Here is a 16,376-nt window from a genome sequence, read left to right as displayed (position 1 = left end):
TAAAAATGTCTACATACAATAATCACTTAAACATTTTCCTTTAAAATCCAAAATTTGTTTTAGTTTGTTTCGATTTTTTCATTTTCGTGCAGGGTTATCTTGATATTTACCAGTCCTACAACTTTACAAATAAATGTATGAATTACAAATATAGCACAGTAATTTTTTGCATACATGAAATCATTTTCAAAGATCCTTTCAATCACTTATATGTACAAGCGCCAAGCCTCGGAAAAGCACCCACTTCAAAAATGCGGCCCCTGAAACCATCAAAAATTCAAAAAGCACCCACATTGAAAAAAGCGTCTCCCCTCAAAAAATCGCCCTTCCTTCAAAAGATCTTGATTCATATAGCACATTAATATTGCTTGTAATCGGTTACTATATTTCTAAATACTAAATAACGAATGTCACTTCAAAACGTTTTTCCATACGTAAATTCAAAATGAATGTATTTGTCTAGCATCCATTGTCATGGCTTGAAACAACCAGGCCAACTTCACGCTTACGTTTCCCTGCTGGCCTTGCAAGCAAATAATTTTTGATGACAAACCAACTTAATGAAAAGATGAAAATGCCCTCGAAAAAGCACTCCCTCAAAGCGTTCAAAAAGATAAAGGGCGCTTTGTGAAGGAAATACGGTACATACCTGCATTGCAAGTTGTGCAAGAAGCTGTGGTGTTGGAGGTGTTGCAATGTCTAAATACCGAGTCAATGCTTCTCGTAGTGTACACGGATCCGGCAAGCGCTTCATCACCTCCCATTTCTTTATTGGACCGAAAGGGCCTAAGTAAAGAGTAAGTAATTAGCATGTAGACCGATTTTTGAATTCCCAGCGGTGGCTCAAGATTATCTCAAGGAATGCCTTGCTTAGATGTTGATGATACAATTCTATTGAAGCAAATGAAAGAAATGCAACAAAAATTTCTTTCAATAGAGAATCACAGCCACTAAAAGCATCCCCTTTTGACTTGTCATGTCCTGAATGGACTAACATCAAGTTTTTTCGCTTTGTTTAAACCTACCATGTGTGTTCATTTCCTTAAATACGTTATAATTTTGGTCCCACATAAACAGAAATAGTATTTCTGTCCCCATATTAAATCAGGGAAAGAATATATGAGCTCCTAACCTGATACTTCTTTACAGAGTTCCATCCTGAGTGGTGCATCTGGATCGGGAGCATCATCAAGTAAGTCAATCAGAGTGTCGACGAGTTCTTCTCTGTTTTCTGGGAAGACAGCAAGGTGATCACCAGGCACGTATGACAATTCCTGTTTGCTTCCAGTACTCATGCGGACAAGGATAGTTGATCGGCTGAAACAAAGTGCCATGATATCACATTTCTGTCAATATCATTGCTGCTAGGTTTAGCATTAGCATAACTACGCTTCAATAAAGCTGCCAGTGTGTACATTCGCAATTCTCTTTGTACTCTCTGCCTTCAAGATATGTTTGTTATTGTTTTCTATTCCAGATTCCATGATGTCTGTAGACAATGCAACGAGACAAATCGGCCTACCTTGAATCTGGATGCTGGAGTTTCTCTTTGGAAATGACTTCGACAAAGTAGACTTTCTTGTGGTGCACCAGCTCAAGACCTGAATAAATACAAAGTACGATTTGTTCTTATTCTTACTGTCAACTGAACCTGACGACAACGTTTTTAAGGTCGACTTTTGTACGTCGATAGTGTAATGAAAAGGAAACGATATCTTCCAGCGTTCTGACGACGCCTCCAAAGAAAGTAACTTTGCACCCTACTTCGAAGAAATAAGACAAGGGGCCTATTTCAAATGAAGCGCGTTGATTTTAGTCGCAAGGGTAAGATCAAAATGAGCAAGAGAAATAATGGTTCTGAGTGTAGCTAAAAAACCGAGTTTAAAATCATTTTGATGTTAGTGTGCTTCGTCTCTTATCAAGAACTATAAAGATTTCGTCTACAATTATAAATGCAAAGACTTTTGCCAAAAGTGTCCACAAGTTTTATAAGGGGGATATTTCATTCTATGTAAACAATGAAATGAAAAGTATATGCATTTGAATTAAATAAATTTTTCACAAAAAACGTTATTTAATATTTATTGCCTTCGACCTGTCATTATGTTCCTTTAGTTAAAAATTGCAATAAAAATTACATGACGCAGGGGCATGTGGCTCCAAAACAAATGTTCTGTTTATGGAATCTAATCCTCATATAAGGAATCCAGGATTTCTAATAATGAAAAAAATCTTTCTTCAACAGATGGCCTTCCCCGGTGCCATCCAAGTAAATTGAATAAACTAGACACAAAGTAAATTTTCCAAAAAAACTGGGTAACATGCCTTGTGACTGCTCTGCTGTTTCATTAGCTTCATCAACAACATATCTGAACCGTCCTTTCTTCCACGACGTAGATGATACAGCCAGGCTGTCAACACATTCGTTTGCTAAGAAGTCAGTGCAGAATGTTTCACATGCGGCCTAATGACGAAAAATGAAAAAAAAACTTAAAATGCATTGTCCAACAAGTACGTTCCTATTTTTATCAATGAGCTATGAAAGTGTTTAGTTGATACAACTTATTATTTCTTTTCAACGTTGGTTAAATTCAAAAAAGTTCCAAATAGAAATTTTGCAAAAATTGTTTGCAAAATGGTTGGTTTAAATCTCAGCACGTAAAAATGAATATTTTATAGTTTTAGAGGCCTAATAACTGACTGAAATGGATTATGTTATGCCATGAAAAAGGCATATTGTGTATTCAGTTACTGTGGCAGTTTTCAGTGCCTTAGAAAGGTGAGAACTTTCAAAAACTCCTGTGAGTTTCAATTGAAAATCTTTGCTTTCAATTATCGACTAGCAGTGCATTTTTAGATATGATTATGTAACCTTTAGAAAGAAATAGTGACATTGATAACGACTACACAAGAATTTCTAAAAGCATGGCGTTGAGACATTATTTAGGGTCTTTGTGATTAGGCCTAGGATTTCCTTTCTTTTGAAATGATTCCACTGTTAATTTTTGATAAACATCAAAACTCTAGAAAATACCTTGAACACATCTTTTGCCCAGCTCATAAACGACTCTTCTTGACCACAAAGCTCGTCACCTTCTCCGATTGGAAAAACTTCCTCCCCACCCAGGCCAACAATGAGATTTCTGCACGAATGTGCGAAGGCACAGAAATGAGGATAGGCCCTTGAACCAAGACCAAAAACAGAGAACCTACAATTCAAGCCAAATAGTACAATAAAATTAACTAATAGACTATTGCATAAGTATAATAGGCGTTCATAGAATGACTTGTGCATAGACAAGAGGAACTAATACAGCTTGGTCAGCTACTTTAAAGGTGTATTGCCTGGAGTGTAGATCTTTCCTGATATTATTCTAACAAAATTGTTAACGATGGCCCCCCTTTTCACTAAACTACACCCTTAGGCATAGAGTTAAATAACAATGGTCCAAGTAACCGATATTTATATGCAATGTATGACTGCCGAAAGAATCTACAATGCGGTAGAAAATACGAATTGCAACTATCAGCATGTAGAGAGTTTTTGAGACATGAATTCATCATAAGACGCGAATTTATACCCATAATCGTTATGTTTGACAACTTCAGGCCAATAGAGGACATCCGAATAAGTTTTTGGTAACGCAAATTTTGAACGAATCATGTTTCCGGTATTTCGTGCAATCTTCAAAGAGGATATCTGGCCGTGATAGCAATACCAACAAGACAGTTTAAGCAAATTCTAAATTAGACCAGCTAGCTGCCTTTATCTGAAGAAGCATTCGTTTATGGTATGTACTCAGTATTTGTGGCCTTGAATGACACACGATTATCATCTACAAGAAAAATCAATTCTAAACCTTAGATTAGCTAGGGGCTGTGAGCTATCTCCTCCATCGCGGTCAATACTGTTGTATTGCTGTATGTGGATGTTGCTAAGTCGACGTGTCCTCACGGCAGATCTGTTGGAAAGTCAAATCATTAATTTTCAAATTTTTCTACGTTATATATACGTTGGCACTCTAAGGCTCTGTTTATACACTCAGGTAGCCGAGGCTATTTTCTCCGTATAAATAGAGCCTAAGAATTTTCCTTATCGCTTGTGTGGAACATGCCTCGGGACGAAGTGGAGAGGGCTGCCTTGCCAAGTTTGACCGTTATATTTAATAATACGTAATAGATTTCAGCAGAAACTAGTTCAGTACTTCAATTTCGGGTACAGTACTTAAATTCAGTATCATTCTCCAAGGCGACGAGTCCTCGTAGTGTGCCAAGTGACCCAAAATCAGAAAAACAGACCAAGCCAGATTACTTTCAAAGATACCTCATTGCAGAGTTAACAGACTTTAGTTGATTGTTTCTTGCATAGAAAATATTTAGCTGTGTAGGTCATGAGCTACAAGACCAGGAGCGGACTGTCTCCAAATTTAGGGACCGGGCCAATTCGTCGGGAAAGGGCCCCGAAAATCAAAAATAAGTTTACGGGTATCCCCAAAGTTGTTTATTGCATCACTTTTTCATACTGGCCTAAAACGTTATTGGAATATTGCTATTAATTCTAATTAGTAACCACCAGGGATGTAGGCATAGGTGTAAATAATTTACAAGGGGGATCTACAATTCTTAGTCCAGGTCAGCATCATTTTCACTGGAAATTTAATTCTGACATAGGATAAGAGATGAGAGAAAATCGTGATATTGCGGGGGGGGGGGATTATTGATTTCTAGCTGAAGGACTCTTAAAGGGGGCCCTCAGTGATAAAAAACAGCGAATGGTATTTAGAGGGGTCACCTTTTTCGATCACTGTGGCTCTGGTACCCAGGGTAAAACTTAATGAAAAATCTAAGTTATTCAAGAAATATCTAAGTTATTCAAAACAATCTTAATATGTAATTTTGCAGTCAAAAATTTTGTCAGAGCTGAGGGTGTTGAGCCCTTCTGCTGTTTTGATCTATACTCTCAAATCTATTTGGTTAGCATTAAAATAATGTACCTTCCTAGAAATTTGGTCACAAAAATTTTCATGTCCTGACCACCTTAACCTATGATTAAATGAAAACATTTAAACTGAGAGCCCGAAGAGAAAGTTTATCAGATTTTGGGACTTCCAGTTAAGTATCGTCTTATTGCATTAGAGACAGTGAGCCCTGGGCCCAGGGTTCTCCTTGCTTACATGGGGTACCAAATTTTTGAAAATGCTTTTTCAGTACTTAAATACCGCAAAGTGATCTTTTCATCCATTCTGTATCCACTAATCTTGAGAGAGTTTCGGTGTTATGGCAGCAGGAGAGGGCCCCTGCCCAACAATACGAGTTTTCATTTAATAGCAAAATTAAAAAAAAATTTTTAATAATTTTAGGAGGGCCAACCGGGTGATCGCCCGACGAAACAACTCGATACAAATGTTAATCAGTGTGAATAAAGCATACCTTGGTGGAGGATGCTTAAGTTTGTACAGCAATTCCCCAAATGACTGAAAGAATGAAATTGATTAGCCTTTCTGAGATGCCAAGAAAATTAATGAATTCATGGGAAAATTATTTATGACTAAAAATTTCTTAAAACTTTGCGTTTCAAGACACCAAATGAATAAAAATTCCAATCAAGAGAATTCCTATCATGGGAAGGGTTTAAAAAAATCTTTGGAATAACAAATGATTGAACAAAGAAATGAATACATCAACAATAGATGAAAGAATCAATAAACTAATGAATTAATTAATTAAAGAATGAAGAATGATTGAATGAAGGAGTGAATAAGTGAGTAAATAAATGAGTCAATGAGTTGAAAAATGAAAGAGTAGACAAATAAGTAAAACATAAAAAATAAATTTATTTATATAAGTAAATGGATGGATGAATGAATGAATGAATGAATGAATGAATAAATGAATGAATGAAAAGGGAAAATTGTGACACACTGACTTCGCCGTTGCTTGGTGCTTCTCCATTACCAAAAGTGCTTGTGACAATCAAAACCAGTTGCTCGTGTTCCAGTTCTGGAAAGTTGAAATCTCCCATGCACATTACCTTTGGGTCGAAAGCATGGGAGAACAGATCACCAAGAATTCGAGCATAGTTCTCCGATTTTCCTGTCTCTGTTGCGTACAATATGATTGCCTTGTGTCGCTTCTTCATTGCCTCTCCCATCAACTTTGCAGTAAGCTTCACAGCCCTGACGCATAAAGAGATAAAGGTTTTTTTACTTTGATTACGCTTGTAAGCCAGGGTATTTGACTAGACTTCCGAAATTAAATAAAATCTATTGGTTTGGCAACTCATTACTTTAGTAAACACGATGAATGCAAAAAGCCTTTCATAGATAGAAACCCGTTTCAAACCAACCACATGGTTTTCTGTAGATATTTAAAGTATCATCCTACCGAACTGTCGTAGACAAGTTTCCTTTGCCAGGATTTTGCAGATGTGAGTCGTTCGAGAGACACTACACACAATTGAAGTTAATAACAACAACACCGTTGGTTAAACAAGCTGAAAGAGGGATGAGAGAACTCACTTTGCTACTTCTTTGAAACCAAATCGGCGCTTCCTAAGACCCTCTTTTTTGTCAATAGGAAAATACTTGAAAGGATCTTCCTGGTAGTCAAATGTCGGTTTCACAGTGTATGCAAGCATTTCCTGCAAAAAGCTCATCAAATTGTATCTACTCTTGTGGGGGTGTGGCAGTGGACAAAGCAAGGCAGCACCTTTTCAGCTGAAACACTATCAACTAAGTTTATCTTATTTTTCTTGATTTAATTAAAACATAACCCATTTAAAGAAGACCGAGGAAACGTTTTATTCATCACACGAGAAAAGTTGATAGAAAGGCAGGATGCTAAAAGGTAAATCTATCAACTACTTCATGTAAGCTGAATGAAACAACGTCTTTAGGATTCGTAAAAAATATGAAAAACTCTTTATAGTTACTCAACTTCTAGCTGTTACAACGAAATATGAGACATTTTTCATACATTTACGTTCACACGATAGCTGCCACAGGCAGCAATAGTAATTTTCCGTAAAGAGCAGTTGCCTAAATGCGCATTTAGAATTTTAGTGATGTAATATGGTATAATCAAAACTTCTGCTCAGCCAAACACGCCTTGATTATCTCAGCGTTTCAACGGGTTAACTTTCCCTGCTCCTTAACCTGGATAAAACTTACTTGATGGAACACAGGACATATGCTTCCTGATATCGGTGGCACAATCCAAACCCAATCAGCGGGGCATCCACCTCTCAACTTTTCCTGCAAGATGATAAGAAAAAGTTAGCAGCTGATAGAGGCAGCCTAAATATTAGCAAAGAAAAGTTAGGCATAATGGATCACGTTTGATGTGCTCAGGTACGATACGATCAGTATTCAACACACAGAAACTGAAACTACGTGGGTATTAGATTTTACACCTTGTGTTTACATAAATTTTTAACTAAACAAAAACACCTTACCTCATTTTCCAAATGTTTCATAAACGACTCAGAGGCTGTATGGTGGTCCATTATCGTAGCTCCACTGGCCTGAAAACAAAAGTCAAGATCTCTAACTTAATGATTTTCATTTTGTTACATATATATTGGGGCTTTGCATCACTATGGTTATTACTCATCTAGGCTAAGTTGTTAGTGTGTACAGAAGAATTTTAAGTTGTGAATTTTCTAGAAGTCAGTCTAAAACCTTGCAAAGCATTTTACAAGAACGAGAATTGTGATGGAAATTCGGCTACAACCAGAGCACAAGAAAAAGCACAATTAGCTTTAATACTTGAAAATTAAAGTTTCAAGCTGGCCTATTTTGCTCTAAATGGAAAACTTAATAGCTAACAGATCCAGGTTTTGTTTGCTGGCAGATTTCTGATTTTCCTGTTTTTATCAACTGTTATAACTGTTTTGTAAGAAGCATTTTTACATCAGCTTAGCAAGTTAACAAAATTCGGTTACAAAATCAACAGCACAAAATTTATATTTGCTTCAACAACTCACGTTAAAGCTGTGAAGAACGGCTATATTCAGCTCGATCAATGCTTGATCTTTCCAAAGCGATGTATTAGAGCGTGTGTCTAGGCCCATTCTCAATGCCACAGGCTGAGGGACAAAAAAATATTGCATATTATAGTGCCTCTTAAGTTGCATTTTGAAAAGGAGAGCCGAATAAGCAATTTGACTTCCACACTTATCGATACTACAGGCGATCAAAACATGGAATGAACGGCTTTGGATGATACCTCGAGTGTAATTTTACTTTCTTAAGTACGGGTATAAAATCTATTGGTTAAAGTCGTTTGGAAAAAGTTAAGTTTATCAAAAAAAGAAAAAAAATGTAAGCCTCATTTTGTAAGCTGCTTTAGGAATAAAATATAACGTGTATAATTTGATACGTTTAAACTGCTGCGTATCCACTGCAGATGTACAAAGTATTCAAAATCCCCTCAAAGAAACTTAATACGGAATCTTAAAGTCTTAAATAACTGACCTTAAGCATATTGTATCTGGCAACATCACCGAAGTTCCTCGCGCCAATTTCGGTAGACATATACCTGAAAATTGTAATTGTAAAATTGATTATTATTTATAATACCAAAATTGATCTTAAAGGACGTAGAATTATCTAAAGAGAAAAAACTTATTCATTGTGGAAAGAAGAAGCTGAAGATACAAACCAGCCATTAAACGGAGCACAGGGGAACTCGACGCCACCAACATCAAAAATCATGTTTGACACGGCTGGTAAACAGTACCATCTAAGGCCTAGTTCTTCAAACCAGGGGTACCTTCAAAAAATTAATACATATGTTTGTTAGAGGCAAATGTTAAAACCTGAATTTATTTTATTATCATTACTTTTAAACGAGTATCAGAATCAATAACAACCAAAATTTATACATTTATCTATTTTAGTTTACGTTGATAGAATGAAATGTTAGGCTCCAAGATCTTCGTAAATAGCCTTGACTATCATGTTCAGGTACTTGACTTCATACTGTCTTTATGTATAAAAGACTCAGTATACTGCATATTGAAAGGAGTAACTGCTTTCATCATTTCATCTATATAGCACAATTAAAAGTCAATAGTATATAGTTAAAGGCATTTGACATGCATAAGTAGAGCGAATCCAAAAATAACTTAGGCCAAATTGATCAGAGTACGCGCACAAGAATGGAATTGGAAACTGCTCACGTGAAACCACTGCGCGCTGCTCTAGGATTTCACCGATTTGCAGAAAGACGGAAACTGTTCACGTGTTTTTCTCTGTGCGAAATTTGATTGGTCAACCGCTCGTGGTCGAGTGGCCGTAAGCCACTTTTACCTGTGTCAAATGCCTTTAATGGGGAATAAGGTTGTGGTTTAGAGTGGCCTAAGGAGGGAAGGAGGACAATGTTCTTAACAATGGGCAAGTGTCAATTTACTTATTCGCAGTAATTTTTAACGCAATCAAACTTTCATCTCGTGCTCTGAGTCTATCAGACAGTGCTTGAAATGTGCCGTCAGCATGTTTTGCCGATGACAATAATAATTTCCCCGAAGAGAAAGCGATAATTGAACACCGAAAATAATTATGCATAAATAACAGGTAAGAATTTATGAAAAGTTCGTTTCATCGAGTGTTATTATGATGAAGGGACACAAAATTTGGCTCGTAATATATAATTCGCTATATCCGGGATTCGTTATACCGAGAGAATTTGCAAGGAGTTTGTTGGGCAGAATCCTAGGGACCGGACATTAAGTTCGTTATACCCGGGATTCGTTATATTGGGATTCTACTTTGTACTTACTTTGGATGCGTGATCTGCACCTCCATGATAAGATCAGGAGGAATGACAAACAATTCAGGTTCTTGTCCACTGGCTTGTAGAACAAGGGGCAGAACATCAAATGGTCCTCCTTCTCCTTTCCATCCCAAAGACTCGCATATCTACATAAATCGATTATGGTTTTGATAATAATAATGATCATGGAAAGGCTAGCCTGCGCGTAGACTCGACTGGTTTTCCCAGAGATTAAGAATTTAGCTGAATGGAAAACTTTTGGGTTGTTTTACTGGAAGGGAATGGTGACCTGCTTTGGAAAATGAAGAGAGTCATATCTTCGTTCCATCCAGATCAAACAGTCTAAGAGTTATTGTGCAAAAACTTAAAAGATCGCTATTGCATAGACAGAAGGAGTTCATTGTTACCATTGGACTCCATTTGTAATACACTCTTTTTATAAGAACAATTTTATAAGAACACGAGCCTCAAAATTGGTCAAAAGTTAAGAACAAATTAAGAACAAGCTGAGGCTGAGCTTCTGCAAAATGCAATTTTGAACAACGCTCTTTCTCAAAATTGAGGATTTTTAGCGATATGTGGATACTTTTTCGGTGAATATTCAAATTTGTCAGCAAATTAAGGCTGTCTCACTCACTTTGTTGGCAAATGAGGCCTGTACACCACCCTAGAGCGAAAAAGCTAGCACTCGCACTGCTTACACCCTATTAGATTAAGAACAAATTTAGAACAATCCAGCCTCAGATTTTCGAAAAAATTAACAACAGTCAGCCTGAACTTAAATTTACTGATTCTTACAAAAAAAAGTGTAATGTAAAAGAGTGTCAAAAAAGAGGGTCCAAGCAGATGGCGCTGATTGGACATTCTTAACAGTAAGGCCCAGGTCAAACTTCGCTCTCAATGAAACATATGAATTTACTGTTACATTACTTCTAATAAACAATGATAAAAAACTAGGACGTTCAATTCATGCTACCTTCTTTTTACCCTGGGTACTAGACTCACTCTCAATTTTTTTAAATGTTATCACATAGCCTTAGATAGTATCACATTTTTCAAAGGAACTTTTATCTTTAAAAAGATTATAGAGTGAGTATCGTATCTAAGGTATCTTCTTTTCAACGACCACCTTTATTTAACTCTCCCACCTTTAGCAAATATGCATTTAACTGACGCCTAGGGCGTTAAACAGGGAATTTGCAGTAATCAAATAAAACAAATGAATCTATGCAGAAATAATCTACCTGGGTCATTTGAACACTAAATGGATCTCCAACAACTGTACCATCAGGCTGTTTGTAGCCAGCATATTTGATAAACTGTGAATTCCAAATTCTGAAATCTTTCATGTTCTCCCTCCTTTGTGGAAAAATTGTAATGGCAGATCTACAAGAATTAGAAAAAACAAGAATTCAAACATGACGCGCAGCCAGCTACAATATGCTTTGTGGTCTGAACCTCCTTACAGTATGTACAGCTTGCACTGACGTTTACACTGCATCTTGCTAAGTTAGAAAACAAGCAAGAGAGTTGTTCATATATCTTATGGCAAAATTAAAGATGTTCCTAGGAAGACGATGTTGCGCTTTGAACCAAGAATCTTTTGCCTTCGAGAGTGCTGTTTTCCATAATTAGAGAACATGTTAGAGAGCGAATTAGAAGAAGGAGAAAGAATGCAAAGGGCTCCCATCCACACATTGACAAAGTGAACTTGGTGATATTTATTTGACAAAGAATGGATGAGAGACTTATACTTTTGTGCTTTGCGGTCGCTGCTGACTTTTAAGTTGCTCTCAAATCCAACAGTTATCCGAAAAGATAGAGAATGCTATTGTTAACAATTAAGACAAGATCAGGGCTCAATGAATCTCCTGTAATTAATGTTGGTGAAGAGAAAGTTGGCAGATCGATGTATAGAAAACATTGTGATAAAGATGAAAATGCCTTAATACAACCGAGTTATGCCTCCAAGTATATCTGCCATGTTCAAGGTAGGACTTACTGCTTGAAACAATATGTTGCAATGTTTCACCTTGTAGGCAGAAAGAGCAAGCAGATATTTGGGATAATGACCATTTATGAAGGTTTTTCCTTGTTGCGAGTATATTATTCAGGTATTTGATAGAAAAGTTGAAAATATTTCGTGGCATATTTTGGTGGACAACCGACCAGAGGGAGCTAGTGTAATAGAGGGTAATAGTGCTAGTTTGAATTTTGTTTGTTTTGCATCCTGTAACCTTAGTAATTTTATCACCATTCGCACATTCTGTTGTTTATAATTCCTTTTGTTTTCTAATTGCACCTTTAGATTTATTAACTATTTCTCATGGGATTTTTAGTATCATTATTCAGTTTATGTAATTAATCTTGGGGGTAATATATTTTGTATTCACTATTATTATATAAATTTACGTAGCTATGTAGCATTACAATAAGTTCTTGTTTAGTTATATTTTGGGCGTGTTACATATAGAGTTAGTTTTTGAGTTCGTTGGAGTTGGAGTTGAAGTTGGAAATGGAATTCGGTTAAGAGCGATAGGGTTAAGTTTTGATATTTTGTATATTTAGGTTCTCGACGTTTTATAAATGTGGCAAGATGCTTGTGAAAGATCTTGTCGACATGAAGTATGGATTTATAGAATACGTATTTGGATCTATGGAATCGCGCGTGATGATTTATTGATTGTGCATTACTATAGTATAGTTTGAATGGACAGTGCTTGTGAAAGACTGTGTCTGTTATTGAGAGAACGATCGACGTTACGGGTCAACCGTAGAGAAACGATCGACGTTACGGGTCAACCGTAGAGAAACATTGTGAAGTTTATAACCTTTCGCGGAAAGATCACATGATCGGAAGATGGACGTCTGAAGCATTATTTATTTGTCTCTTTGTCTCAATTCTCATTGAAGGACTAGTTTATATCGACGGTAACGATAGGGTGGATGTATCCATTTTGACAAAAATAACCCTATTACACTAGTGCGAGGGCTAGAGAATCGGAGAATTGATAAAATTATTAAACCCTGGGACTTTAGTTCGTGGTGGATTCTTTCTTCATGTTCATTTTGGACAGCCTTGAGGACCTCTTTAGTGTTTCTATATTGGTCATATTGAATGTTGGTATGGTGGCTGGTTTCTTTCCATAGAGAAGCTATATCGACATTAGGAGAGGATTTAAGTGAATTTCTTATGGTAGTTTGACATTGAATGAATTTGGTGGAAGGAAGGTCGAGGCTGGTGCCATATTTTGGTTTGCGTAATATAAGAGAGCTTAGGGTTGCACTGATTGGTAACTCTAGCCATTGTCTGATATATTTGGTGACAATACTATCAAGATTCTCCACCACCCAAGTTTTGCTAAGATCTGCAATGGTGTAGCCTGTGTGCAGACCGTCACGGAAACTGAGAAGTACTATTGTTTTACGTTTGATTGACAGTTAATATTTTAGGATGCTGAGTTGAATTAAGCTGCGCTTTGTTGATTAAATAGGGTAGATTTTAGCGTCGAGGCGAGTATTGAGGAACGATGGGCCTAGCCAGACCCCGGTTGAAATAATTAAGACTATCAAGCAGCCAATTTTCGAAGTAAAGTGCTATTATTACGCATACAGACTCTGTTGACAAAATTAAAATAGGAGAAAAAGTAGAGTCTGCGAAGCTGAGTCGATGCTTGTGAAAGATCTTGTCGCTTTCATTTTGCTCTTAGTCGTTTTGAGATATTTATAGGAGATATATCAGTTTTGAAAGACCTCTGGGATAGTTATTGAGAAAGATTATGCCATTTATGCCCATGTCACGCGTTAACTATTATGCCATTGTTCGCATGCAAGATATGTAGCTGCCGGGACGATTTCATCGAAAGAAAAGAAGAAAAGATTTAGCCGATTTGCTTCGCACCATTCATTGGCCATCCTCTGCCTTTTGAAAGGTCCTGAGAATTATTAGTAACATTTTACAGAGTGGAGGAGGAGGTGAAGAGTGAAATTGATGATAATGATGAAAATGCCCCGGGCCTGCGGGGGAGGTTACATACAGGGGTGCAAAGCACGACCTTTCCAGGTTGATTAGTGACCGAGATTCATCGAGAAAAGCGTTGGCTTCTAGGCAGATTGACTGAGTAAAATGAAGTACAGCTTTTACCTGCTTAGGAAAACAAGGTACTTTTTTACTCCTTATCATGGGCTCGTACCTACCAATCGTTGGATCTTCTTTCGTAGAAAGCTTTCACAAAATATTACCACTAGCCATGTAGAAGTCAAGCGTATCAAGACTCCAAGTCTCAGTAAATTGCTGCTGTTTGGTACAAGTGGTTTGGTTTTTGGCTGGGTTTCCTATGCAGCTGCGTTCGAGCCAAGAAAACTTAGAGTGGCAAGAGTAAAGTTGGGAAGCTTTGTGCGGCTTCTAAAATGTTTCCAGATAGGCATGTCAATTTCTGTTGATTATTGGTGGAACCTCTGGGGCCTTGATCCAGATTCAGACGAGTACAAGAGTGCAATAAAGGCCTGTCATCAACGTGCTGCAGACAACATAGTGGCTGGCGCTTTGTTGAATGGAGGTACTTTTGTAAAGCTTGGACAGGGTTTAGCAGCTTTAAATCATATACTTCCTGTTGAGTATGTAAAAACTCTGCAGGTTCTGCAAGATAAAGCACTCACCAGAAGATACCATGAAATTGAAAAACTGTTCTTGGAAGATTTCGGAGTCGCCCCTGACAAAATGTTCAGGCATTTTGAGAGTGAACCGATTGCTGCAGCAAGTCTGGCACAAGTGCACAAAGCAGTTACTCATGAAGGAGAGGAGGTAGCCGTAAAAGTACAGTACATTGATCTACAAGATAGATTTGATGGAGACATTTGGTCACTGGAAATCCTTCTAGGTTTGATAGGAAAGATGCATGTTAACTTTGATTTTGCATGGGTGCTAGATCAAATGAAAGATAGACTTTTGAAAGAGCTTGACTTTGAAAATGAAGCTGACAATGGAAAGCGTTGCTTTGAGGAGTTGTCTCATCTTAAATTTGTTCATGTTCCCAAAGTTTTACCAGAATATAGTAGTAAGAGGGTTTTAACAACTGAATTTATCCATGGATGCAAGACAAATGATGTAAGGTCTATCAAAGAGATGGGGCTAAACCTTGCTGATGTTGACAGGAAGCTCATTCAAGCATTTGGGCAACAAATTTTCATCACTGGGTTTTTACATGGTGATCCTCATCCTGCAAATGTACTTGTACGCAAAGTCAATCATGAGGCCCAGATAGTTATTCTGGATCATGGACTATATGAGCACTTGCCTACAAAAGTGAGACATTCACTTTGCAATTTTTGGAAATCAATTGTTTTGGGAAATAAAGAAAAAATGAAACAGTACAGTTTAGAACTTGGTGTAGAGGACTATGATACATTTTCACAGATTCTTTTTCAAAGGGTAATACATGATGGAAAAGGTATGATGTTTAAGTCCAAAATATCTCAAGAAGATATTAAAAAGCTGGCTGCTATGGCTAAAGACCATTTTGATAAGGTAATGAAAATACTTCGCAGTATACCTGACACAATGTTACTGGTTTTTCGAAACCTGAATACTGTCAGAGCCATCAATCAAGATCTTGGTGAGCCAGTAGATCGCTACAGCTTGTTGTGTGATTGTGCAATAGCTGGTCTTATTCATCACAATCAGAAGTTGACTTTTATACAGAAGTTGAAAATATATGGAGAACAGTGTTGGTTGAGTGCATGTCTTAAATACTATGAACTTGGACAACATTTTACAGAATTCTATATCAAAATGCTTCAGTTCTGTGGCTATGCTCCAAAAGATTTTGACATAACCAAATTTACACATGAAGTTGAAGAAGAAGTGAGTGTATTGCTGTAAGAATTGTCTTATAATTAAATTAAAATCTCTTGTTGCAATACTAGAAAATGATCAGTCATATTGGATTCTCGTTGTCGTATTGCTTTGTTCCTGAATATCTTTTGTATTATTACTCATTGCAAGATTCACAGAATCCGGCAGACAGCCTATCCTGTGGTTCTTCCTTCTTACACATTATATGTAGGCCGTTGCTTATTTTCTTATATACTGAGTGGTTGATAAGTTTATGGTGTCTTGAAATTATCAGATCTAAATTTATCAAATGTGTTAATTGTTATCACAAAATCATTACAAAATTCACATTTAATACCAAGAAAAATAAGAAAAGGTGGCAGGGTACAACCCATGCAAAAGTAGCAATTATGATATGTTTAAATGACAAATTATTCCATAAAGTAACTAGAGAGTACCAGTGATTCTGACAGTTTTACTTGAAAAGTATATTTGTCAAGCTAAAGATGATTGAGAAAGTCAATTTTTTAGTGCCAGTAAATTAATTGATAATGAATATAGTTTTCTTATTCTAGTTTTTTATGCCTCCTACTTCAAATTCTTTCACTCCAGGAAGGACATGTGTGATCCAAAGCATCACAGACTATTTTGTGATTATTTAGATTTTGAACTAGTTTTGGCAGATTGAAGACATAATTAGATGCCATTAGTTTCAAAGACATGATGATTTATGAATCACTTTATGAGGTATCTCTTCTTGATATTTTGA

The 16,376-nt window shown here is 36.8% G+C and overlaps 2 protein-coding genes across 3 annotated transcripts in view; one reads left to right on the top strand and one right to left on the bottom strand.

Moving 5' to 3' along the window:
* The window catches only part of LOC135683007 (nitric oxide synthase-like protein), a 45,806-nt gene that overhangs the window by 8,752 nt on the left and 20,678 nt on the right, over positions 1-16,376 (bottom strand). For both annotated transcript variants that reach the window (XM_065198131.2, XM_089109356.1), the window contains 16 exons: positions 11,019-11,160; positions 9,781-9,920; positions 8,662-8,772; positions 8,475-8,538; positions 7,985-8,086; positions 7,454-7,522; positions 7,170-7,253; positions 6,519-6,640; positions 5,927-6,176; positions 5,431-5,474; positions 3,861-3,962; positions 3,035-3,209; positions 2,326-2,464; positions 1,523-1,601; positions 1,133-1,317; positions 650-786 (listed from right to left, as the gene is read on the bottom strand). In XM_065198131.2, the coding sequence (XP_065054203.2) occupies positions 650-786; positions 1,133-1,317; positions 1,523-1,601; positions 2,326-2,464; positions 3,035-3,209; positions 3,861-3,962; positions 5,431-5,474; positions 5,927-6,176; positions 6,519-6,640; positions 7,170-7,253; positions 7,454-7,522; positions 7,985-8,086; positions 8,475-8,538; positions 8,662-8,772; positions 9,781-9,920; positions 11,019-11,160 (1,945 nt within the window). The remainder of the gene's footprint in view (positions 1-649; positions 787-1,132; positions 1,318-1,522; positions 1,602-2,325; positions 2,465-3,034; positions 3,210-3,860; positions 3,963-5,430; positions 5,475-5,926; positions 6,177-6,518; positions 6,641-7,169; positions 7,254-7,453; positions 7,523-7,984; positions 8,087-8,474; positions 8,539-8,661; positions 8,773-9,780; positions 9,921-11,018; positions 11,161-16,376) is intronic.
* Positions 13,305-15,720, top strand: LOC135683008 (putative aarF domain-containing protein kinase 5). Its single transcript, XM_065198133.2, has one exon. The coding sequence runs from the start codon at positions 13,901-13,903 to the stop codon at positions 15,653-15,655; it is 1,755 nt and encodes a 584-aa protein (XP_065054205.2). The 5' UTR covers positions 13,305-13,900; the 3' UTR covers positions 15,656-15,720.

Source organism: Rhopilema esculentum, chromosome 7 (genome assembly GCF_057945365.1).
Source record: "Rhopilema esculentum isolate cy_ngs chromosome 7, ASM5794536v1, whole genome shotgun sequence".
Classification (NCBI taxonomy): Eukaryota; Metazoa; Cnidaria; class Scyphozoa; order Rhizostomeae; family Rhizostomatidae; genus Rhopilema; species Rhopilema esculentum.
Note: the sequence above shows the minus strand (reverse complement) of the source record. Positions and strands in the feature narration are given on the sequence as shown.